Source organism: Aulostomus chinensis, chromosome 1, assembly GCF_037954235.1.
Source record: "Aulostomus chinensis isolate RoL2024-O1b breed Wild chromosome 1, RoL_Achi_v1.0, whole genome shotgun sequence".
Classification (NCBI taxonomy): Eukaryota; Metazoa; Chordata; class Actinopteri; order Syngnathiformes; family Aulostomidae; genus Aulostomus; species Aulostomus chinensis.
The window spans coordinates 59,005,400-59,030,323 of NC_141320.1; the positions used below are offsets into that span (position 1 = coordinate 59,005,400).

Sequence of the window (24,924 nt, forward strand, 5' to 3'; positions counted from 1 at the left end):
TGCGTGCGTGCGTGCGTGTGTGCGCGCGCGCCTTTGAATCGGAGATCACACACTGGCGGCGGCGAAGTGCAGCAGGTCAGGAGTGTGTGTGTGGGCCCAGGCCTTGGACGACTGAAGAATAATGTCAACAGGTTGGTGCGGTGAAGCCTGTCATGAGAGAGCTGTAGGTTGGCTCCGTCAGCCGGGCCTCATCAGGGAAACCCTCACCGCCAAACCTCCTCCTCCATCTGGTTCCCGTCGCCTCTCTACTCCCTCCTCCATTTTTATCTCTCTACATTGCAGCATATCTACCTTTATCTCTCTCAGCCAACGGTGATTAAAGTCAGATGAACGCCGCACAACTTGGTTCGATCCTGTTCATTTGGGAGCGTCCAGCGCGGACGGCTAAGGCGTTGTTTTTCTCACGGTGGTCCGGACTGAGCAGCAAGCTGGCACAGTTTGGCGTGGGTTGGCGCTGGAAGGGATTTCCGGCCGCTTCCTGCCAAACATCCTCCGAGAGGAAAAGAGCTGTCGAACGTTAAGAGGGGAAAAAAAAAAAAAAAAGATGGGAAAAAGTTGAGTTCGTCCAACCAGATCTCAGAGAAGTAGATACGACCTTTTGGCTCGTTTGGAAATTGAAGCGTTTTTCGGCTGAAGTCTGGTTCAGCTCCAGAACAAACCATTCGGGGAGGGCGAGGAAAGCTTCCATGATATCATCTTGATTAACCCAAATCACACAAAAGACGTTTCCTGCTGCACCTTTATTCGTTTTTTTTTTTTGCCACGAGGAGCATCCGCTCGACCTTCGCATCCACGCCGCTGCAGAGACGTGAACCGCTCCGTCCGGATTTCACCCGAAAATAACAGCGTTTGTCATCGGCTCTCCGAACGAATCGCTTCCCAAAGCGGATCTGGGTGTCTGACCGTGTAACCGACTCCTGACTGAGGCTACGATTTGTCTACGTTTTCTTTTTGTTGTTATGTTTTGTTTTGTTTTTTCACATGTGGATTGGTCAGCACTGTGGCCTCACAGCAAGAAGGTTCCGGGTTCGAGTCCCGGTTCCATCACAGTATCTTTCTGTCTCCATGTTCTCCCTGTTCCTGTGTGGGTTCTCTCTGGTACTCCAGCTTCCTCCCACAGTCCAAAGACATCAAGGGGGCACCAGGTTAATCCAGACTCTAAATTGACCGTAGGCGTGGCTGTGAATGGTTGTTTGTCTTTATGTGTTGGCGACCTGTCCAGAGTGAACCCCGCCTCTCGCCTGAAGGCTGCTGGGATAGGCTCCAGCCTCCCCCGCCACCCTTAACAGGAACAAGCGAAATATAAACTAAGAAAACGGATGGATGGATTCAAAGATGAACTGAACAGATTTTGCGCCCCTGTGCTGTATTTTTCTGCTTCGTGGAGTTCCACTGAAGCTCATCGATAAGCAAGAACTATCTTATTGCGTGTTTTTGTGCCAAGAGAAAGAAAGAAACGATATCAGGACTTAAAACTGTAATCTCTTTTGTTGATATTTCGGCGGTATTTACACAGGAGCTGCTTGTCATGGATAACATGACACTGCTGATCCTCCTGGGGTGCCTCTGGCTGTTTTCTTGTGGCGATGAAGCAGCATTTTTGTGCTCTGCTATCTGCTACCACTGTCTGGGCCTCTGCGTCTGATCTTCATGTTGTTTGGGTTCGGGCCAGGGCGGCTTACCCCTGCGGTTTTTCGGTCATGCATTCACTCACACGGCATTCCAGACGGATCTCCTTACATCTGCGCGTTTTCTCTCTTTCTTCTTTTTCTCTCTCCCTTCTTTCTTGTTTTTTTTTTTTTTGTCTCCCAGAGGCAGCATACCAAAATAAGACAACAACAACAAAAAAAAATCAACAATAGACGGGCTATGGTTTTATCAGAGGTACATCACCTGATCCAGGATAACAGATTTGTAATGGCGTTAAACGGTAGGTGCTCCATTTGGAGACAAACACATTTTGGGTTTTAGATGTAATAATACTGAGGAATGTTGTTTAGAATTCCAAGTTTAACCAGCACAATACCCTTTGGAATGTTTTTGTCGTGAAAACCCACATGTTTAAGGACTCCTCCGTCTAATTTCTCATTGTCTTGAATGAGTTCGTCCAATAAATATTAACTTGCACTCTAAAGTCCCGCTTTTCCCGGCCTTGGAGAGAGCGTCAGAGCTCAGCATGTGCCTGTTGTGTCTAGATGTGTTTCATGACAATGGGAAAGGCGGTGAAATGCCTGCAGGGGACATGGGGGACGACTGTAAAACTGTTCAACAGGCAGCCGGGCCGGAGCGTTGAGTCCGTCGTGTGGGTGAGTGCCTGCAGCCGCTTTTGTGGAAGTTTTCTGGAATTGAAATTTCTTCCCTGACAAAATGAAGCTTCCATTTCTTGTGCCGCGTGAAGGGGAATTTTCCCCCCAAAAACCACTGAACTCAACTGAACCAAATCTGCTGTAAAAAAAAGAAGAAAAAAAAAGGCCATTTTTTTTTAAGCGTTCACCGATGTACCTCAGAATCGAATGACACCTTCCTCCACTGTCACTAAACCCTCGCCACGCACTTCCGTTAAATTCGGCCTGGTAGTTGTTGCGTGATTCTGCTGTCAAGAACCTCCTTTGATGATGGAATCAAACGGGGACAAAGAGCAGCTGTTAAACTCCTCGATGCGCCTTTAATTTGCGGTTCATCGCTCTGCCACCGTAACCCTATCGCCCGGGGGGGTGGGGGTCACTTCCACCGCGGCGGGATGACGCACGTGTGATGTAGCGAATCTCTTTGATTGTGCGCTCCTTCAGAATCTTCCCTTCTGTGACAGTGAATTATACCGCGCGGGGTTGAGGTTTGGACCGGCAGTTTTCTTTTCTCTCGTAGGAGATGATGATGAAGTGTTTTCCTCCAGACTCAAGCCATACATCCTCCATTGTTTCCTCCGTGTCGGACGAGGATACGAGGGGTGGCTTCAACAACAAAGACTTTCATAAAGCAGGCATTGTGCGCTCTTTTATGGCTTCTTTTGAAATGAAACACTTGGGCTTTTTCATGGATCTCAACTCTCCGGCTCGAAAGGACAGAAACCACACACTTTTTTTTCTCCTTTTTTTTAAATGAGGTCCCAGCAGAGGATGGTGAGGCTTAGATTCGGTTCAGAGGAGTGGACATGATTACTTTGTAGATTCTTTCTCTGCGAAGGATTAAAGCAACAAAGCTGCTGGCCTCCCCTCCTCTCCTTACAATCTGCACATTTTTTTCCCGAAAAAAATGCGAACCTACCGGAGTCGTGCCTGCGGTTGTTGATCCCAGCCTTTTTGTTTACCGCTTAGGGATCCCAGTGTGTCATTATACAAGGCCAGACTCCTACTCCATTAAATAAGTGGTTGTTGAAAGGTGGCGAGTGTAAGGAAGCCCACTCTCTTCTCTCACCCTTTGAGCTTCTTCAATATTTCGCACTCACGATACCGTATTGCTCAGAATACAAGGCCTGTTTTTGTCCCGGAAATACATCTTTAAAAACGGGGTCATCTTACAATCAAGGCTGTCTTATATTCGAAACAATACGGTAATACTATTACGTTCTATTATTAATAGGTATCATTCATTCTTTCAATTTTTCTAGCTTTATCCATAAATTGTATTTTTTTCGCGATATTTTATTTTATTTTCGATTCGGTCGGGCCCTTAACTTCTTCAAACTACTTAATCGTCTCCACCAATCGTTTTTTTTTCAAGGAGGTTAAAAAAAAATAGAGAGCACAGTTGAACTAGAAAAAGAAAGAAAAAAAAAATCCCATCGGAAGTAAAGCAGGAATACCGTCAGGAACGTTACGAGGGATAAAGTGATAGACCGTTTTAACGGTTGTGTTTCGGAAAGTCAAATTTCTTGTTGACCTTAAGTCACAAACAACCGGTTTGTGGAAGGCCCTCCTGGTGTGTGTGCGTGTGTGTGTGTGTGTGTCTGTGCTCGCAGTTGCACGGCCGTCCTCCTTCACGACGCTGAAGGCACCTGCAAGCCTTGGGGTGCCAACCCCCAACAGAGTGATGGCATGTTGAGCATCCATCACTCTGAGGACAGATGTCCAGAATGCATTTGGGGGGCGTGGGTATAATTACACCAAGAGGAACCTCACTTAAATAATACAGTAATTGCAGCTGTCAGTCTGGCGCTGGCACTTGAGGGAGGATTTTTGCTGTCCTTCATGATTAATTTTGTCTTTTATTTCTTGTCCTTTTTTTTTGGTAAATTCTTGTGAGCAGTGGTGGAAATTCCCATCAGTTGATGCCCCAGCAACGTAGGAAATCCCTCACTGTGACGCAATCGTCATTCGCCCGCTGCATTCAGGAAGCGCGTTTTGAAGTCCGGTCTTGGCTTGGGGTCTGAGATGACAGTCAGAAAATGTCAGGGAGGTTTCCAGACGTCGCGCCCTCTGTGGCCCCGACCCTAACAAAAAAAAACAAAAAACAAAAAACAGGCTGTAGTACTCAAAAGTACACGTATTCGCTCAAAAGAAGGCGCAGAAGTCTTTGCAGTATACACAAGAGTTTGGAAGTTCTTTTAAATGAAAACCATATGACACAAATGAACCCCGAAGCCTTCGTTTGCTATTCTGAAGCAAATCTGGTGTTCGTCTGACAACAGTAAGCAACAAAATCTGACCAAACAGGAACCATTTTTCATAATTTCAGGGTTCTGGTTTGGCGGTAGCTCCCTACATGAAGGTCCTGCATTGCTTTACTGCAGCCTGCACTTGAAAGAATCCATTAAAACCAGTGCATGAAGCAAACTATTCAAACCGCATTAATTGCAACATTTGTTCCCCTTTTCTTGCCTCCACTTTGCTCTTTTTTTTCTTTTTCTTTTTTTTTTTAAATCGACCAACCCAGTTTCCGTGCACATTTTTCCCCTCCTTCTGCCTCTGTGAGCGGAGCGCTGAGCCAAATAGGTTTCTGTATCAACCCGTCCAGTCTCATTCCAACTCTGTGACCCATACAAGCCAGACAAAGAAAAAAAAAACAGAGATGCTGATACAGTAGAAAAATGCTTCGCCCAGTTTAGGGATCAAGCTTCCTACATCAGCCTTGACACAGAAATCGCACGTGTAGGTTCAGCTTGTTTGCAAGACGTCGTCTTCATGTGAACGCGCGTAAAAGGGCGGGTGTCTGCATTTCCTCGCAAATTTTGGAGCGGCAAATGGCAACGGCACCGATGCAAAACTCCAAATGTGCTTTGGGGGCAAAACAGGGGTGGCATCAATAGCGTCCTGGCGCAGCGCGCGGCGAACTTCGAGCGCTTTGATCGACTATCGCGCGAATGTCTCTCCGATTTGTAAGTATATTCTTGCGTCAATCCGCCTCAAATTTCCCGCTCCAACAAAGTTCCGCGGTGGAAGAAATCATCGAAAGAAACAAAACAGAATTCCAATAAAGTTTCAAAGACAGAAGCGAACGGGCTTCAGGGGGAACCAGAGACAGAGCAACGCTGGTTATTAGAGCATGTTGCTCTTGTTTTTGACGGGTCTCTGTTGTTCATGACAGACTGCTTTGGCTTCCATCAGCCTGCGTCTCTCTCTCTTTCTCTCTCTCTTTTTCTTGCTTCCCCAGAAAACCGCTGAGGTGAAACAGATACAGGCCTAATTGGGGTTTTAGAATCACACACACAGCGTGCAGCGCGCACGCACGCAAAGGTCCACATCGCAGTGCAGCTTGAGAGGCCAAAGGCTTCGGTCACACTGATTTGTCTGCTGTGTGTGTGTGGACTTAGGTGGTAGACTCTCATTCTATTGATGCAACATCTACTTAGAGCACTGGAAAGTAAACATTTTCCTCCTGGATTCTAATACTGCAGCTTCTCCTGGAGTTAGAAATGTTGCAAACTAGTGTTTACACAAGTACAGACCGTGCATGAGCGTGTTGAGATTATAACCCTGCCGGGGGATCATCACCATGGCGCAATAACCTGGGGTGACGGGCGATGAATAGCAGAGAAACAACCACGCACGCTAATCCAAGTATCTTCATAGACAGAGACTCTAGGCCTCTAGACCTTCCCTCCCTGGTCTTCATTCCATTCCTGGTCAACCTGGATGCTCGCTATTATCAACTTAGTCCACTTTTTGCCTGGCGCGAAGGGAGCTGAGGGTGGCGCTGCTGAGCTGGATGCTACCACCTCATTGATTCAGACAACGGAGGACGAGCTCAGCGCTATTACCTTCATTTTTTCAATAACTGCAGCCCAACAAAATACCCACTCGCTTGTATTTAATCAGTAACATGTAGTTATTAAATCAATGTTTTTTTTTCAGGGGTCAAGCCTCTCCCACTTCCTGTCGTTGACACGTATACAGCATCAGAACATCTATTTAATGATTCTTTTTACCGGCGTACTCAACGGCGCCACCTCAAACTGCGTGCTAATAGTACAGGTTATAAAACAAAGCTATTGCTCAACATTATTTACCAGCGCTATTCCAGCTTACACGTAACCAGAACAGACGTTAACTAGGCTTGCCCAGTCATGTTTGTTTGTGTTTAAGTATTCGCCCCCAAATTCTTAAGACCGTTCTGGGCTGTGAGAAAATACAGCTGGCAGTGGCAGCTGTCTTAACATGTCATCGTCACATTTATGATTTGGCGAGCATCTTAGATCACTCACACTTATAATTAAACCAGAATGCCCTCTCAATCGTCTTGACGGGGTTCAGGGTTAAACACCACGGTTTTCTTAGCCAGAAAACAAGTCATCGAAAACCTGGAAGACTGGTGTGAGGGTAGCAGAGTTAAAGATGGAGGTCGGAGGGTCATCATCAATTTTTGTAGTATACAATTCCCCCCCCCCCCCCATATTCTTTTCCTCGAAAGTCTGACAAAGATTGACTCCTCCTACTTTGTCCAGCACCTGTGAGGCATCCTCTGTGTACTTTGCCTCAGTCGTGTCAATAAACTCTCACTGGCGTCTTCGGACAATTATGAACTTTACTTTCCACGGCGGTGAGTAATTACTGTCAGTGCCACTTGACGTGACGAGTGACAAAAGGAGGACGTGAGAAAAAAACCTGAAATACCTGGAGGTTTTCATTCTGCTCCTCCTCCTTTTCAATTTTTTGGGGAGTTTTTGTGTTAGATAGCCTTTCAACTCGCGGTCCTGACTCATGCGCTGACAGAACCTTCGCACACTCGAGCACCCATTTTCCACAGGTAGGTGACCAGAAATTCCTCTACAGGTGTGTATGAGTTTTTTGGGTTTTTTTTTTGTTTTTGTTTTTTTTTAAACCAAAATTATATTTTTGCCAGAAACTGACATAGTCAGAATGTCGCCGGTCTCTACTTTTCAGGTCATGCAAAGGGATGTTGAAAAATAATACCTGAATTCGTCTTTGTTCAAGATTTGACGTGTCACAACACCAGCGTGTGTATCATCGTGAAGCCAAGTTTAAATCATGACAGCTGCACTTTGACTTTGCAGCATGCGAACCTTTGAAACTGCAAAGTCATTCTCAGCACAAAGGTGAATTGTACATCCCTCAGCTTCGTCGTTCGTCATCAAATTCCCTTCCCTTCCGTAGCGTGCGGGTAAAAGCCTCAGGGCTTCTGCGCCGGTGAACTTCGCGTGCAGGTTGTGGAAGAAATCAAAAAAGAAGAAATGAGAATGTGTTGTGTTAAGTTTCGAACCTTTCGTTCGGCCCGTCACGGTGCGCCTCCCTCATTCTGTAGTGCAAAGGATTAGCGTGAGCTTTAGGACCCGGAGGACCCTTAGCTTAGCACTCACCAAGTGCTTTTCAATTGTGATTTATCTAACGTGGATTTGCAAGAGTCGATACTTTTTTTTTTAGTTACCGATGGATTTTGCTTTAACGGCCGAGATGAGTTTACCGTACAAAACTACAATTTTTTTCGTCTTTTTTTTTTCTTTTTTTTTTTTCTAAACCAAGATTAAGCTAATTAACCTACTTGATGCAATGTTCAAAGTGTCGGTGAACTGGGGTGAACCGTACAGTCAAGCGCTACCGTAGCAATTAACTTGGGTCAATCATTTATTTGCAGAGAGACCTACTTCACCTCTCTTTGCTCCATAGCGACGCGTCAGTAGTCTGGCAGCGCATGGGCTTTATTTGTGGTCTTTATTTAGCTACAAACTCTGCGCGGCCCGCCGGTGTTGTTTCCAGCTCGACCACATTGCTGATGCAGCTGCTTGGATTCGCCGAATGCAGGTTTCTTTCATTATGATGCGGCGGGACTCTGGCTCGCTTTGCGCATTCTGCTTCCTTTGATGGCGGCTGGTTGATGCAGAACAACCAAAACGGTCAAATCGAGGCGCTATTGAGCAGTCGCCAGTGTTTTTCCGGTGCTACTTGGTGCCAGCAAAACCACGATGATGCATTTGCAAAGCATGGCTCGTAACTGGGTTGGGAGTTCTGCGTCAGAGAATTCATTGCTTTGTACATTACCCCACTTTTGAAAGAGTCATCGAAATCGTCACGGCATCGGCAATTATTTCGACATCTCCTCGTGCACCAATCGGCCTGGGACGTACTTCCAGAGAGTCCAGGGACCGCTTCACATATTCCCAGTAGGGCAGTGTGGGCCCGCAGCCTCTTGACTGAGCCGCTTAACCTCAATTAAGTCTCTCAGTATCCAAGAATTGGCCGTCCGTGGAATGTAAAAATCTTGCCAGTGCGAGCTGCCAACTCAGCAATGAAATAATCAAGGTCTAATAGAAGGGGCGGCCTGTAGCGACGGTGGCCCACAATGTTGTCATGCGTGTACGCAACAATGGAGGCGCTGTCCTAATTGATTTTGCTTTTAAAGTTGAGATTCCCACAGAGTGTGTGTGTGTGTGTGTGTGTGTGTGTGTGTTTTAAAATATCTTTCCCCATAGGATGAAAAGCAACGTCTTTCTTTACTGTCAGTTGTGGACTAAAGCAGAGGGAAGGGAAGGGCTTATTATGGGATGTTCCTAGATAATCCAGCCCTGCATTCCTCCGTGGGGCGACCTCCTCCCTTTGTGTCAACATTTGAACGCGTTGATTAATCACTGTGCAACAAGCAGACTCCAAATTCACTCTGATCGCCGCGTGATGACGAGATGTTTCCTCTCAGCGCGAACGGATTGTGCAAAATGATGACTGTTATCTGTGGTTTCCTGTATGTCACACAACCAAACTGTGTTGAACACGGTTGCGGCAACTGACGCGTCTTCATCTGGTTTAAAGCCAAATATGACACTTGCACTTCCCCCCCCCCAGAAAGGTCCCATGATGTTATAGCCCCATGCTGGCTTCAGGCTCAGTGCACAACAGGAATCTTTTTTTTTTTTTTTTTTTTTTTTTTTTTTATGTTAAGCTTGCCTAGATTTGCAAGTGAGCCCTGTTCACCACAGGCAAAGGCTGGATGGCCGAGGGAGAGGCAGGGTCACGTTTCAGTAAAATGATCTGAAAGAGAAGAGTGTTAATTAAGCGGCTCGTTGGGAGTCTCGTTGGGAGTCTCGGCGACGAACAGCAGAGGTAAGTTAAGTACGACAATAATATTTCAGTTTCCTGCGGAATTATTGCAGTCATCGCCTTTGATGCGAGGTCACAATAACTCGTCTTTTTGAGACTACGTGACACTTTTGGACCTCCAGTGCACTGCTGCGGTGACCTCGCTGAGCTGATCGCTCCGAGCTAACGTGAACAAAAATGAAAGTCGTTTTGCGCATCTCCTCCGAAACAACTGAATCACTTTTTTAAGGGAAGATTTCTTGACACTTGCACGGAATCTGAGACGTATCAAGAAGAGATCATTTCACAGAAGAGGATTTATTGTGTGTTTTTACCAGCGTGCGTGATGCTTGTTAGAAAGCGACACGCTTTTTCGCCGGTGCGAGGCGAACGGTGCAGGCGCACCGAAGAAAACCACGCTTTAATTGATCGAATAAGGGTTTTCCGTGCTCATGTTTCGCCTCCTACCAGCCTTCTGAACACTGACAACAAATGCTGCACCAGCACATCTCTGTGGTTCATGTAAGGATTTGCCTCTCAACACAACCCCCCACCCCCTTTTAAAATCTTCATGGAAGACTGGCCCTGCCGCAAACCTCCGTGGAGTTCGGTGGATGGTTAAGGCCGGCGGTGACGTTTGAGTGACTCTTCTTTCGCAGGTTTTCAAAGAGTAAAGGAGGTTAAGCCACAGGAATGTTGAAGCTATTTACGCTATGGGGAAAAGAATAAGTGAGGGGACTTTCAAAAGGGTTCAATAAAATACCAGCTTCATCTCTTCATATTAAATTACACAAATTTGTCTGCGTTAGTTTAAAGATTCCAGGTGTGATCCTGACTGATCCTTTATCAGGAATGGGTGTGTCTGCGCGTGTGTGTGTGTGTGTGTGTGTGTGTGTGTGTGTGTGTGTGTTGTCTGTACCGTGCATATGGTTGGCGTTCAGGTTGGATATCCAGGAGGTGTTAGGTGTCTTGTCGTGGGACATCAGGACACCGTAGCAAACCTGAGACCTCGTCAGCTGATATCTCCATCCAACCCTCAACAGCGGTGAGGTAGTTTGTGTTTGCGGACTTCGGTACCCAGAATTCCTTTTAATTTTGCCAAATTAGATCAAATAAAACAAGAGAAGATAAACCTTTGTCCGTCCCTCAGAGGGGAAAACTGGCAGAAAATGACGGAATCAACACGTCAGAAAGAATTTGATTTCAATTCTCAAAGCTTCATCAAAACCTCAAAAGTGGTGCCTGAGTGAGTTTTTTTGTTTTTTTTGTTTTTTTGCTTCAGTGCGTAATCTGCTTCAATCTCATTCTGGCATTGGGTTCAATCCCCGCAGCTCTACAGCAGGAGGCGAGGAAAAGAAGGAGGCCGATTCCCACAAAACCCAGCACTGTATATCAGGGACCCGCTGCCCTGGATGCCTGACACCATCGAAAAACAAAAAAAACCACCATGAAACATGCAGAAATTATGTTCGGCTATGCCTGGTCTGAGTTGTGGCACTGCATTTACACTCGTGTGTGTGTGTGTGTGTGTGTGTGTGTGTGTGTGTGTGTGTGTGTGTGTGTGTGTGTTTTGGGGGTGGGGGGGTTGGAGGAGGGGCTTGACTCAGGTTTGTCAGGACAGAACAAAGGTGACTGTATCGAGGGACCCTTAACGCTGGCTTGGGGGTTTTTATTTGGCCCTTGGGAAGCCAAGCAGAGTGGAACAGTGCAGGTTGTGTGGTTGTGGAACTTGTGAATGATTGATTTTTTTTATTTTTTTTTTCCCTCCTGACCCTTGACTTTTTTTGATTTTCGTTGCAGATTTAGCTCCACTAATGAGGGAGGCTTAAGTCACTTGCAACACCAACTGTTGGGATCTCGTGGCTCTTGTTGCTTTTTCCAGTCCCGGTTTTGTAACACAGCTTCTCTTATTGGGAGAGAATCCATTTTGCAGGTAAACAAGCGAGTACATCACATTGTGGTAGCTGATTACCAAGGTTACAAATGTGGAAATGCTTCAAATCCACTGCCAAGTATTTGGGGTGGAGTTGGCGAAACAAAAAACAAAAACAGTGCAGGGTTCGATATTTGCCCCTAGGCCTGTGTGAGCATGTGAACGCAGTTTATCAGGTGAGTACTTAGCCATTCATGTAATTTCCATGCCGATAATGAGCCGCTATCTTATCATTAAGTTATAAAATTAACACGAGAGAATGTGAAGAAGCCAGGAGCCATAAAGACAAGACGTCCTCTTTTCACTATCCTCGACTGACCTGCACGAACGCAGCTCATTCTCTACAGTTACTGAGCAGCGAACGCAGGTATACTGACGCATGCTGCATCAAACCGAGAAAGGTTGACGACAGTTACTGTCACATATGTTGAAACGCTGAGATCAAGCGGAATCCGTTTAAGCAGCCACGTTTACCGATCTAATCATGAAAAGGATTATGGGAGAAAAAAAAAGAAAATTGATCGTATTGCAGGTCAAAACCTCAATGGCAATCAACGCAGCAATCATAAATCTTGAGAAATAACACTCGTGGTCAAGGTTTGAAGTAAAATTCAACACTATTTTAATCCAATTTTTGCAGTCCTATGCTTAAAAGTACACTGACAAAGACTGCCATGGCAAACTACCAAACTATATTTCTTTAATATACCAAAAAAACAACAACAACAACAACGGATCACAGTAGATCTCAAGAATCTTTTGGTATCTTTGGTAATGAGAAAATAGCTTTTAAACTTGACAAGCTGTTTTCTGTTAAAATCTTCCCTAAAAGGGTTTTAAGTCTCATTTTAACAAACAAATGTAACTGTCCCTCTTTTATTGTACTGTACTCACATCACATCTCCTTTCATAAGCATGCAGCCCTTTATGTTTTTTTCCTCTTACATTTTAATTTATATTTGCAAATTTTTTATTTTTGCTTGTACCTGGAAAAAATTTTTTTTTTTTTTTCACAAGTTGCTTTGTCTTAAAATTCATTAAAATATCTTCACCACTTTGTTCCACTGTCAGGAGTTGTGGTCTTAGATCCATGTGCTTCTGTCCTGGGCTCAACCAAAAGAGCGGAACAAACCATTCAGTCCCAAAGAAGAGGGGTGATCGCGGTGTAGGGACCTTCAAAGCAGGACACGCTGAAAGGTAGAGGAAGGTAAAGTCATGTCAAATTATCTGCATTTATCATTCATATGTGACAGAAAGGTACTATTAATGGAAATTTTACATAACATTACTGTCAGTTATTAAAAATAGACCATCGTGAGACTCAGCCTCACCTCCTCACTCCACCACGTAGCGGTCTCATGAAGTACATAATTTTTGAATAATCGACGCTATAAATTAGCCTTGCTAATGCTACACATTTCCTATTTTCCCGTCATTGTTATTATTTCCGTCATTTTCAGAGGTAATTTTGTCGGTTTTTGCCTGTCATATCAGCCTGCTTTGGTCACATGGTATCGTCAGGGGACAGTGTGGAGAAAATGGGTAACTCTAGGTCACACTGTTAGCGAGAGAAGGAAGAGGTTCCTGGTTAAGTAGCGGCTAGCTTTGCTACATTAGAGCTTTATTAGCATTGTTTTGGTAAGTAAAACACTTTTGGGGGCAGAAACAGCAGCTGGGGTAGCTAAGCATGTCTTGTATCAGATGCTAACCCACATGCACCTGTCTTTTTATCACAACACTACAAAATATCCCCGAGTTATAGCAGTGTTTTACACACTCCCAGTTGGACTCCACTCAGGATTTCCTGTTAACTGATGAAACATGATGAATATAACTGAATTATTTTTTTCAACCCTAAAACTTAAACCTAAAGTTAAATAAGTGGAAAATGAAACAGGCGGATAAACAAGGACAAGTCAGCATAAATGAGTATTAACCATCACACATAAAACTGCTTTTAAGGAGGGTGTTTTGTGAAGAAGGGTTAAGTGTCTTGCAGCGGGAGGAAAATAACATAAGAAACAGCAAGAGGGGAAAAAAAAAAAAAAAAAAAAGCAAGCAAAATAGACCTGGGGCCCTAAATTGAGTTAAGTCGTTCTTTGGTGTGCTGCAGATTACAGATAAAACCCACCCAACCCACCTTAGAGAGTCCTTGAGAGAGATGTTGATAAGCCAGGCAGACAAACCAACTGTCACAGAACCTTGTCCCGCTCGGCTGTGAGTGACTCACTTTAATGTCTGACTTGAAAAAGAACAAGCGAACATGTTCGGGGTTGTTTTCATGTATTTGTCTTATTTTTCTGTCTCCAGCTGTGTGTGTGTGTGTGTGTGTGTGTGTGAGTGCGTGCGCGTTTCCCTCTCAGGACCAGTGATGACTGACAAGTTGCGAGGGGGTCCGCTGCTGAACAAGTTCCACAAAGGTAGCAACAACAAGAAGCGGGGAGAAGTCACGGGAGATGTTTTGCTCGACAGGGGCCAGTGGGCTAGTAAAGCAGAGTTCCTCCTGGCTGTAGCCGGGCAGATCATCGGCCTTGGAAACGTCTGGAGGTTCCCTTACCTGTGCTACAAGAATGGAGGAGGTAAACTTAAGGGGGAAAGGGGAGGATGTCTCAGCTGAAAGAAAAATCCCTCTGTAAATTCTGCATTTGTCTCTCTTCTCCCCCATTTTTGTCCGTCATCTGCCCTTTATCCCTTTTTTTTTAATATCCTCTTTGTTCTAGACAAGATAGATGAAGAAAACGCTTTTTTTCCCCCCTTTTTAAAAGCGAAATTGGAGTTTTTAATTGTTTTTATGTGTTAATAGAAAGCAATTTAGGGTTATAAATCAGAATGAAAGGATAGCATCTTATGAGTGTGTGTGTGTCCAGGTGTGTTCTTTGTCCCTTACCTGTTGTTCCTGGTGCTATGTGGCATCCCCCTGTTCCTCCTGGAGACCTCACTGGGCCAGTATACCAGCCTGGGAGGGGTCAGTGCCTGGAGGACGATCTGCCCTCTATTTGGAGGTAGGATTGTCATGTTGCGTTTCTTAATAAAATCTAACCCCATAAAAGAGAGCCCAACAAATCAAAACAAGTTTGTTTTTTTATTTTTTTAGTACATTTTTTCCAGAATGTTACTTCCAAAGGCTCTCTCTTTGGCATTACACACTGTTACACCAGCCAACCAGAACACGCCTTGATCATTGTGATGCTGCCTTTCAGTCAGAGACAAGGCGGGAAGGTTTTCGTCCGTATGCATGAATAATCCGAGCCTGTCAGGCATATAAGTTGGTTTAGACGTGAATGATAGGAATGTGCCAAGTAAGGCACCATTCGAAAAGACAATGTGTTCTCTTCTGGCTATCACCATTAAGAACCGTGATCCGTCAATCTAAACCGTGTTTATTTAGTAAAGGTGCAGCTGGATGACTAAAGGGTGTGTAAATGATGTGAATGTAAACACAAAACCAAGTCAAAATGCAGGACGCCCTGTGACTGTAGATATTGTAAATACGTGTCTTGAAGCTCGTCTGCGATTGCTTCTTGTAAAAAGAAAAAGAAAAGCGGTGGTCGGATGACAATTATCACAGCTGCTGCTTCTCCTCTGCAAGAACACGAGGGCTCCTCTAAGTAAAGGATCAATCTGATAGAGGAGACCCCACCCTGACACCCCCTATAGTACATTTTCCTGGACATGCTGGTAAGTCTTGGAGCGTTTACGCCGTCGTAGTTGGTGGACGATGGAGCGGAGCAAGAGAAGAAACTGAGGGAGTATTTGCACTGTGATTTTAGCTGAGTTTTAAGTGTTTTTAGGAGCGTTACTAGTGTTTCAAGTAGTGTTTTGAGAGTTTTTTAGTAGTTTTTGGTGAAGGGAAGGAATAGACGGACTATTTTTGTAGTGTTTTTTTTTTTTTTTTTTTTTGCAGTGTTTTGGGTTTTTTTTAAGTGTTCATTTCAATTTTTTGTGAGAAATGATGAGGGGATTTTCACAGAGATGAGACAACCCAGCAGAGGCCTGGTAGTGTGAGGAGTGTAATGGTGGGCCTGCGTCAGCAGCTCGTTTCAAAAACGCTTCACGAAGCCCCAGAAACGCCTGGACATTGTGAGCAAAAAGAAGCCAATAAATAAAAAATAAAAGACGGAGAGTCACAATTTTATTGGGGCGGAGATGTAAACTTCGTCACGTAAATATTTTGTTCATCGGCGCTGTGTTGTTTGTTTTCTCTACAAGCCTTTTAAATCCAGTTCCATTTTTCTTTCACTGCTATGACGTTCCTGTTACAGTTGTGCTAAGTAGCTGCCAGGAACTGAAAGCTGAAATAATACCAAGGGGAAAAAAAACGCAACAAAAGCACTCATTCACGGGACATTTTCTGACACTTTTAAAGGAAAAGCGTCAAAAATCAATCCGTGTTTGGGAGTACAAGGGTTAAATTAGTTGAAAGAAGTGTAACTCTGAAGCTTTTTTGGGCGCCCAGTCGTCCTGTAGTGCAGCGAGCAACCCCAGCATCCACTATACGGTATGTGTTAGCACAAACAAATCATGACCTTAAAAGACATTTGACCCTCTTGTCAGCCGTGATGTCATATCCTCTGACCTGCTTCTGGCCTATGCCACAAAGTAAACGCGGTGACATGGCGTTTTATTTTGAAAATTGAGGGCTCTTCCTGCGTGTTTTCATCTGCCTCCAAGAATAGTATTCTCAGTGGAGCAGAGCAGAGAGAGAAGCCCCTGAAAGAGTCTAGAATAACCCCCCCCCCCCCCCCCCGATCAGCCCCAGCAGCCATGTTTGACCTGGAACTGTATCTGGGTGCTAATCTGGTACCTCCCCAGGTCTCCTGGAATTACATGCGCACACACAAACACATTTATACACACGAACAATCCTGTACATGCCATGATTGATGTCAGATAAGTGCCTGAATTTCATTAAGAGGACACCACAGACAGTTCTTGTGGAGGCAAATCTCATAATGAGACTGTAATTCACTCTTAATGAAGACATGTGGGCTGCAAGTGAGGGTTCAGTCTCATGCAACCTTCACTGTGTTTGTCTCTAATCTCGCTCTTCATCAGTAAGACCTGTTTGTGCGCAGGTCTCGGCTACGCCAGCCAGATGATGATCCTGCACGGTTGCGTTTACTACATTGTTATCCTGGCCTGGGCTCTCTTCTACCTGTCCTACAGCTTCCAGGCGGAGCTGCCGTGGTCGCACTGCAACAACACGTGGAACACCGGTCAGTACACAAACACCAGCTGTGACTACAAGCCAGATGAGGAGCAGCGCAGTGTGAAACTTATATGTGTGTGTGTGTGTGTGTGTGTGTGTGGTGGTTCTCCCGCAGGGGCGTGTTTTCTGTTCGACCACCACAACCACACTGTCAATTCCAGCGCCCTGCCAGAGAACGCCACTTCACCTGTCATGGAGTTTTGGGAGTGAGTCCTCTGCTTCTCGATCGTCAAAGCGTTTTGTTGTGATGTGGTTTTTAATAAACCGATGTAGGTAATCCTCAACTCACGTGACGTCACTGATAAATATTCCCAAATTCTACCTTGGTCCGGATCAATTCTTCTTCTACCCTCTTACAGCCCTGCCTAACGTTCCCTCTTCCACCATCTTCTGATGGTGTTGTGTAGCTGATTTGCTGCAAACCAGTTGATGGAATCACATTTAAAGCTAACCCCCCCCCTTTTTTTTAACAACACTTCTGCCTAAAATTTGCAATTGTATCATTAATGCAATAACAGCAGGGTGTGTGTGTGTGTGTGTGTGTGTGTGTTCTAGACGGGAGGTGCTCCGGCTGTCTGATACTTTAGAAGAGCTGGGTCCAATTAGCTGGAAGCTGGCCCTGTGTCTGGCCATGGTCTGGCTGGTGTGTTACTTCTGTGTCTGGAAGGGCGTCAGATCGACTGGAAAGGTGAAGCATGCTAGAGGTGCCGTCAAGAAACCGTCCTCTCACGTTGAAGGCAGCAGTGCTGCGTACAGATTTACCCCCCCCCCCCCCCCACACACACACACACACACACACCCCAACCCCAACTTTCCAGAGTTTCCCCTCACGATTACTTCACAGTCGCGTCCTTCCTGCCTCCTCATCCTGACCACATCCCTGCATGCTGTGTACATTCTAGGTGGTGTACCTCACAGCCACCTTCCCATACGTCATGCTGTTTGTTCTTCTGGTGCGCGGTGCCACCCTGCCCGGAGCAACCCAGGGCATCATCTTTTACCTCAAACCTAACCATACCCGCCTGGCAGACCCGCAGGTACCCAAACAGTTGCTCACTGTCTGGGATCAGTCTTTTATGTGTCCCACCTCTAGAAGTGTGCCTCCGACACACGAGGGCAGGTAACTAGCGCTCACGCTCCTTTAACGGGCCATTAAATCCTCATTTCTCCTTCCTCTGTTTCTCCTCTGTGTCTGCAGGTATGGATGGATGCAGGTACCCAGATATTTTTCTCTTACGGGATCTGTCTGGGTAGTCTCACAGCCCTCGGCAGTTACAACAAATACAACAATAATTGCTATAAGTGAGACTTTTTAATCACACATACATATACACATACACACGCGCGCACACACGCACACACTCAAAGCCTGAGCATACCCACTGAAATAAAAGATGTGAGCCCGCTGGTCAGGTGGCTTCCAGAAGGAATGGCTGGAATGGACAGAGAAAACACACACTGACACAGCCACACCTTAAAGAAAAGCCCCCGCTGCCATGTTTCCCACACAGAAAGGGCCAAGCACTTAACTCTCAGCTTGTTTTTACAGTAACAGGCCAGAGCAACGCAAGGCCAAATCCAGCCAGGCCTCACTCTCATTGTGTCGCCACATTCACTTCTACACTTAGAATGTTTTCGCCCTTTTTCTTGCCACTATTGATTGAATGGTGTATTACACATAATGTGGGAACATAAATCTGTTTACAGCCTGTTTACAGTTTGTGTGTGTGTGTTTGGGGGAGGGGGGGTAGTGGTTAGGGAAAGTTCCCAAAAAATGAATATAATGTCTGTGACTGACGGAAACATGTGAATGCGTGTTTCCAGGGACTCTTTCCTCCTGTGCCTCTTGAATAGCGGCACCAGTTTCCTGGCAGGTTTTGCCATCTTCTCAGTGTTGGGCTTCATGGCTGAGGAGCAGGGTGTGGACATTTCCACTGTGGCTGAATCAGGTGAAACAGTTGGAGATGTGCTATTACCAAAAAAAAAATACAATATACAGATACATATATACAGTATTCCTTTTGTCCTCTCAGGGCCCGGTCTTGCCTTCATCGCTTACCCCCGAGCTGTAGCCATGATGCCTCTGCCTCAACTCTGGGCCGTCTGCTTCTTCCTCATGATCATCATGTTAGGGCTGGACACGCAGGTAGCTCACACACACACTTTGACGAGTGACTTTTAAGGGATGTGAAGCATGAGCCCCGTTTCCTCTTCCCCCGTGTTGCTCAGTTTGTGAGTCTGGAGGCCCTGATGACGTCCGTGACTGACCTGTACCCTCACGTGATCAGACGAGGCCACCGGCGGGAGCTGCTGCTGCTCTTCATCTGCTTCGTCTGCTTCCTGATCGGGCTGGTCATGGTCACGCCGGTAAGATGCACTCCAGGTCGTGCAGCCGGTTTGCTTTTCAGTCATATTGACTTTCTTGTCTTCTCTGTGTTTTTCTCCAGGGTGGTCTGTATGTCTTCCAGATATATGACCACTTCTCCTGCAGCGGGGCCAGCCTGCTGCTCCTCTCCATCTTCCAGTCTCTGGCTATCGGCTGGATCTATGGTATCAAGCTCCTCCTCCCGTTCTATTCCATGTCCAAATACAGGCAATCCCACTGGTCAAAAGCCAGGTTTATGTTGCTTTGCTGGCAGAGTATCGTTTGTTTTCATGGGGGGATAAGACTTTTGATTCATCCTCCTTCCATCCTGCTGGTGATATCAACAGTACAGGCACCTCTAAGCGGACAAGCAGCTAAATTAGGAGGGGGGGAAATTAGCAGATATCTTAGTTAGAACAGGATTAAACTAGCGAAGTAGTTTAGAGTTTATATGCGACAAAAAGCTCAAGTTAGCTAACCGACTAAGGGGACGCGCTAATGTGGTCACTAAGAGTCAGCGTACTTACTGGAGTACTTGAAGTGTAATTACCTAGTAATAACACCGGTGCTAGTCGTACCACAAGTATTTGCGAACAAAGGGAGAAAACGCTAGAACACGCATGTTTTATTTGGAGATCACGTTGCCACAAAATATGAATTCATTCTTCTTCTTTTTTTGTTTTGGTTGACATAAAGGTGTGTGCTTCAGCACCAAAGCTACCAAATTAAAAAAATAGCTAAAAATAAATCATAAAATTCGATAAAAGGAGCACTGCTTATCTAATTTAACACACGCAGTCAAGCAGTCCACTTCCTCCCCTCCCTCTGCATTCCACGCCGAGTCACTAGACGGTATATTAACATGGCTGAAGCTACCCACTGTTGTAAGGAGACTGGCTCCTAGCCAGGCCCTTGTCTGTCTCCTCCGGGGCCCTAAATCAGCCCTTGGGCCCCGTCGCCTCTCAGTCTCAGTCTGACGGCCCCAGGGAGCCGCTATCCCAGCCAGACCTGGAGAATTTATAAAAACAATGCTGCGAGTGTGAGAGTGGTGGAATGTACCCCAAACACACACACACACACACACACACCAGGACAATGCAAGTCAGTTGGGTTTGTTCATCAAGATCCAGAGAAGTAATGAAATGTGTGTGTTGAATAGCAAGGAAGCCTGATTTTATGGCTCTCCCAGCAGTAGGTGAGTGGTGTCTGAGGGGCTGGGTAACACCGCGGTCACCACCCCCCTGCACCTTCACCCCCCCCCCTCCCCTTTTTTTATGACTGTGGGATTTTACAGTTTTTTAAGGACTCTGGAGCTGTATCAACAGCTAGTGGTTGTGTTGCTCAGCAGATCTGCAGAGGGTTGACAGCTCCACTGTTACCACTAGAGGATTAGGGGAGATTATTCATCAGTAGTAGCTGCAGCGGTGCTGTACTTCACATCATTTTACTTTGGTTTTATTTGTCTCGTTCTACTGTAAATACGATCAGCAACAGCCTGTTTCAACCTTTGAGTGGAGCTACGATTTAATGTTTCTTGGTGCACAGTAATAGTCACTGAAAAAGGTATAGTTAGGTGCATTAATTGAGTTATATCCAGTATTTTACACTGGAATAGTACTTTCTTGTACTCTACATACTCAAATACCTGTTATTATTATAGAGTATACAGCATATATATATATATATATATATATATATATATATATATATATATATATATATATATATATCTTGTTATGTTTTTGGTAAGATTTGTTTGTTTGCATTTGGGATTACACACAAGGCCAAATTTCACCAGACTTTATGGAGGGATGTAACATGGCCCGATGAAGGAGGGCGGATCTGTTAACGCGGCAAAAAAAGCTCTACTCTCGTAAGAGTTTTACTACGTTTACAAATACTGCCATCATTCCTGCTTCTGCCGAACTCGGAAACCCCTCCCCTCCCCCCCCTCCTATGGTGAAGGCTGTGGGGGGAAAAGGAAATATTCTAACCAAATTCGACCACAGCCACAGAAAACACAGACCTTGCCAAGAAGCGAAGCAGTGATGTCCAACCAAACCGCAGCCACTCACGGTGAAGTTGTTCTTGTTGTGCCCACAGGAGCCGAGCGCTTCAGCTCCAACATCCAGGACATGACGGGCCACAGCCCCCTGCTGCTATTCAAGCTGTGCTGGAAATACTTGACCCCAGCTGTGTGCACTGTGGGTGACCTCTTCCTGCTGCTTGCTGTGAAATCAGCTGTCAATCAGCTGTCAATCAGTCCACCCACTGTGTCATAGAGTTCACACCCTTCTTCCTGCCCTTTGTAGGCTACCTTTGTGTTCTCCCTGGTGCGCTGGTCCCCGTTGAGGTTGGGGAAAGGCCTGGTAGCTCCAGGCTGGGCCACAATGCTTGGTTGGCTCCTTACACTCTCCTCCGTGTCTCTGCTCCCCATTTGGGCCGTCTACGCTCTAGTGGTCACCCCTGGAACCTTGCAACAGGTTGGTCACCTCACCAGTTGTTGTAGTTGCCTGTACCACTTCAGATATCCGAATGACGAGTCAACTAACCGTCTTTTAACCTCCATAGCGGTTCAGGCACCTGTGTAGCCCCGCCACAAACTCATCGCTGGGCCTCCACCACTACAGCCCTGCAGTCCCCCTCAGTGAGAAGCCAAAGGAGCCCATCATCCAGGATTGTATGACTTAGTAATGCTCACTGATGATGTAACATTGGAGTCAGTCCGGTGTAGCAAAAGGGGGAAAGTCCAGGCCTGAATCATTGCTGCTGGGTTCCACTTGAGTATCCCATAATCCATTGCACACAGCGCCGTGATTGAAAGGAGCTCCCTGACAATCCCTGTTGATTTAAGACGGGATCACAATGTTTACAGAGAATTCTTCTTCCCAACCTTAAACCAATGACAACACATAGCTGGGTGTCTTTAATGACCAGAGAATCAAACATTACTGCACATTTGAGATAAACAGGGCATTCATGAGGGGCTGGCAGGTGGGACTCACTTTGTGGCGAAAGATAAGTAGGGGTCATTGTCAGGGGAGGTCGTGTTCATGTCAAATGAAAACATCTGCCGGTTATATTCTAAATGAGTTTTTGTCATGTAGCAAGACTTCCTGTGGCTACGGTAATCGTAGCATTTGAGCTAACTTTGTATTAGTTTGGGGGGGGGGGGGGGGATGCTTTACATTTATATATGCTTACAGCACAATTTGATCAATTTGGAAGTGGCAGCTTTTCCAAACGGGATCTTTCCTACTTCCCAGTGGCCTAAAGTCACCCCTGACCTCTTGAAGACCTCCCCCTCCTTGTTCGCGGCACACGCTCCTCCATCTCCGTCACTTTTATTTATTTTTTTTTAACATCTCCAGATTCCATTTACCGAACTGTTTTTAATCTACCTGTCTCTCCGTCGCTGCCTCAGCTAAACATCAGTAGTAAAGTTGTCATGATGCTGTGATTGTCAGGCAGCAGAAAAACGGTGCTCGTGCTGCGTTCCCATCAGCCAAATACAACTTCTTCCTGCTGCCAGAATATCAAGTGCTTCAACGCGGTGTCGTAACCTGCGCTCGTCGACTTTTTACAATCATTGAGAAAAATGTCTGTATATTATTGTGTGTGTGTGTGTGTGTGTGTGTGTGTACATGTTTATTTCTTTTTAAGCCGCCTCAAATGTTCCACATGCAGTTTCTACAAATCATTGCGATCTTTTTTTCTTCTGGAAGTCTTCAAGCTGGGGTCTGAATGAGCTCACATTAATGCAATATGTAAACACTGCCTGTAAGTCTAGCTAGCTTCCATTCTATGCACCAAATACAAGGGCGGGGGGGGGGGGGCTTCAATGAGACGAGCTTGTATTATTCTTTGAAATGACACTCCGTAGTGATTACTTTTGTTTACAGTTGTTTCACCGTTGCATCAGAGAAGAATGAATCATTTACACTGACTACTTTTTTTATTTTCATGCAATTTAATGCAACTTTTAAGGGGTTGAATGGAGTTTTTAACTGCAGAAGTGAACATCCCACAGGCCAAAAAAAACCACAAAAAAAAACCCAAAAAAGGTGGAAATGAGACACATTTAACATCTTTAACAATTAATTACATATTTTTCGTATTTGAATTTGCGAACCCCTCCGTCGCGGGGGGGGGGTGTTCTTATCTACTTCCGTTGTTTAAAGGTCTATGGATGTGCATCTTCATGTTCAAAACTGGCCTCTTCTGCAGGCCCTGCGTGTCTTTATTTCCCTTTCTACATGAATACATGCATACATTGTGACAAGAGTTTGTCTACTGTTATTCTTGCGTGAGAGATTTAAGGAAACACGCGTGAAGAAGCGACGTGTACCTGTGGTTCTACTTCCTCGCCATGGTAAAGGACGCTAAAGAGAGGAAGAGAAAGCCCTGTTTTCATCTTGATGGGAATTACTGGTTTTAACATCCATGAAGGAAGCGGATGGTGTGTGTGTGTGTGTGTGTGTGTGCGCGCAGAGGAGGAGAGCGAGAGAACACTGCGGGAATTCTGACACCACCACTTAGATGGAGCTCGGCGGTTATGTAAACGGCTCGGCTCGTCAATTAACCATATTGGATTCCCTCCTCTTGTAGCCGCCATAGGAAGTGGGCTGCTTCTACGCACACGTGGCTCGGCACGCGGGGGGCGCGCGCACACACACACACACACACACACACACAAGTTGTTTGGGTGATGCAGTCTGCTCTGCACGTGTGATCCGGGTTGTAATTGTGTGTATGCGTGTGTTTGTGTGTGAGTGTGGATAATGGGGGCGGTTTATGTCCATATGGATGCTTTGGCATACATCTCAGATGATGGGGGGGATTAAAAATGATCCAACGGGCTGAATGTGTGAAGAAGGGAGGGAGGGAGGGAGGGAGAGGGGAACGTAGCAAGCCAAAGTGTGTGTGTGTGTGTGTTGTTTCAATATGCACTAAAAAAAAAATGCAATGGAGAGTTGCCTTTTTTTTTTTTTTTTTGCGCACAGGCTTGTTGCCACTAGTTTGCAGCTGGAGCTCCTCACATTTATGGGATCAACTGTTTTTTTTGTTTTTAATGTGTGTGTCATTTCTCTTCTAGTTCGGATTGGGTCATTTTAACACCCCCCCCCCCCCCAACCACCACCACCACCCAAAACATCCTCTTTCTCACACATCCCTTGTTTGCTCCGCCTTCATTGGCGTCTTTTACTGCAGGTAATACACTTGACAGTTTGGTGTAAGGGAGAAGCAGCCGGTAGCATTGGGGGGGGTTCAGAGACTGGAGGACAGAGGGAGAATAGAGACGGGTAGGTGGGGGGGGGTGTTGCATAACAGCTCTGTTGACATGATCTTGATAGTGGATCCACTCTGAGGAGGTCACCATCACAAAGTTTGCGATACGTGCAGAGATTATTTTAGTCATCCGGAGGTCACCAGCCTGCCTTGGACACCAAAAAGAGGAAGTGATATTTTCCCTGGGTTTATTTTAGTGGTGTGGGTTGTTTCATACGTGCTGGATTTGACAGGCAAAGCTTACGGTGGCAGCACAGTCTGTTCTTTTTTTTTTTTTTTTTTTTTTGACTTTCCACATCTACCCACACGCACTCTCACGCCCACTCCCTGGCTGCATCCCTGCGCCCGGCCACAGCTCTCAGTCAATGTTCAAGGGGCTTTAGGATTAGCGGCGCTGCTTAAGGAGAGCTGACAGGGGCTCCCGCCGCTTGACGCAACAACGCTGAAACGTAACACCGTCTCCCAGTTCTCAAGTTCTGTGAGGTGTCCACAAAGAGAAGGCCTCCCTCTTGGCGTGCATAGTCTCTGTAATAACCGTTAGGTGACTCAGCAAATGAGCCACGCTCTGGATTTTCCTGCCATACACACACACACACACACCTGCAGAGTCACCCCCCCCAAGTGCAGCAATGTAACGACTGCATGGTTTCCTCCATCTCCTCTC

At 45.8% G+C, this 24,924-nt stretch overlaps 1 protein-coding gene across 8 annotated transcripts; it reads left to right on the top strand.

The window, feature by feature from the left end:
* Nucleotides 1-1,843: 1,843 nt before the first annotated feature.
* Nucleotides 1,844-23,434, top strand: LOC147272507 (sodium- and chloride-dependent GABA transporter 2-like). 8 transcript variants are annotated; one of them, XM_086224713.1, is made up of 17 exons: nt 1,844-1,930; nt 11,265-11,397; nt 12,469-12,604; nt 13,511-13,614; nt 13,708-13,976; nt 14,265-14,399; nt 16,473-16,812; nt 17,162-17,294; nt 17,509-17,643; nt 17,805-17,908; nt 18,431-18,555; nt 18,640-18,752; nt 18,836-18,973; nt 19,054-19,156; nt 21,075-21,175; nt 21,284-21,454; nt 21,543-23,434. In XM_086224713.1, the coding sequence occupies exons 4-17, from the start codon at nt 13,559-13,561 to the stop codon at nt 21,660-21,662; spliced, it is 2,043 nt and encodes a 680-aa protein (XP_086080839.1). In that variant the 5' UTR covers nt 1,844-1,930; nt 11,265-11,397; nt 12,469-12,604; nt 13,511-13,558; the 3' UTR covers nt 21,663-23,434. The 8 variants fall into 8 exon arrangements, with proteins under 8 accessions (XP_086080839.1, XP_086080671.1, XP_086080752.1 ...); XM_086224545.1 differs by lacking the exon at nt 1,844-1,930 and adding an exon at nt 6,929-7,182; XM_086224626.1 differs by lacking the exon at nt 1,844-1,930 and adding an exon at nt 9,234-9,488.
* Nucleotides 23,435-24,924: the final 1,490 nt, after the last annotated feature.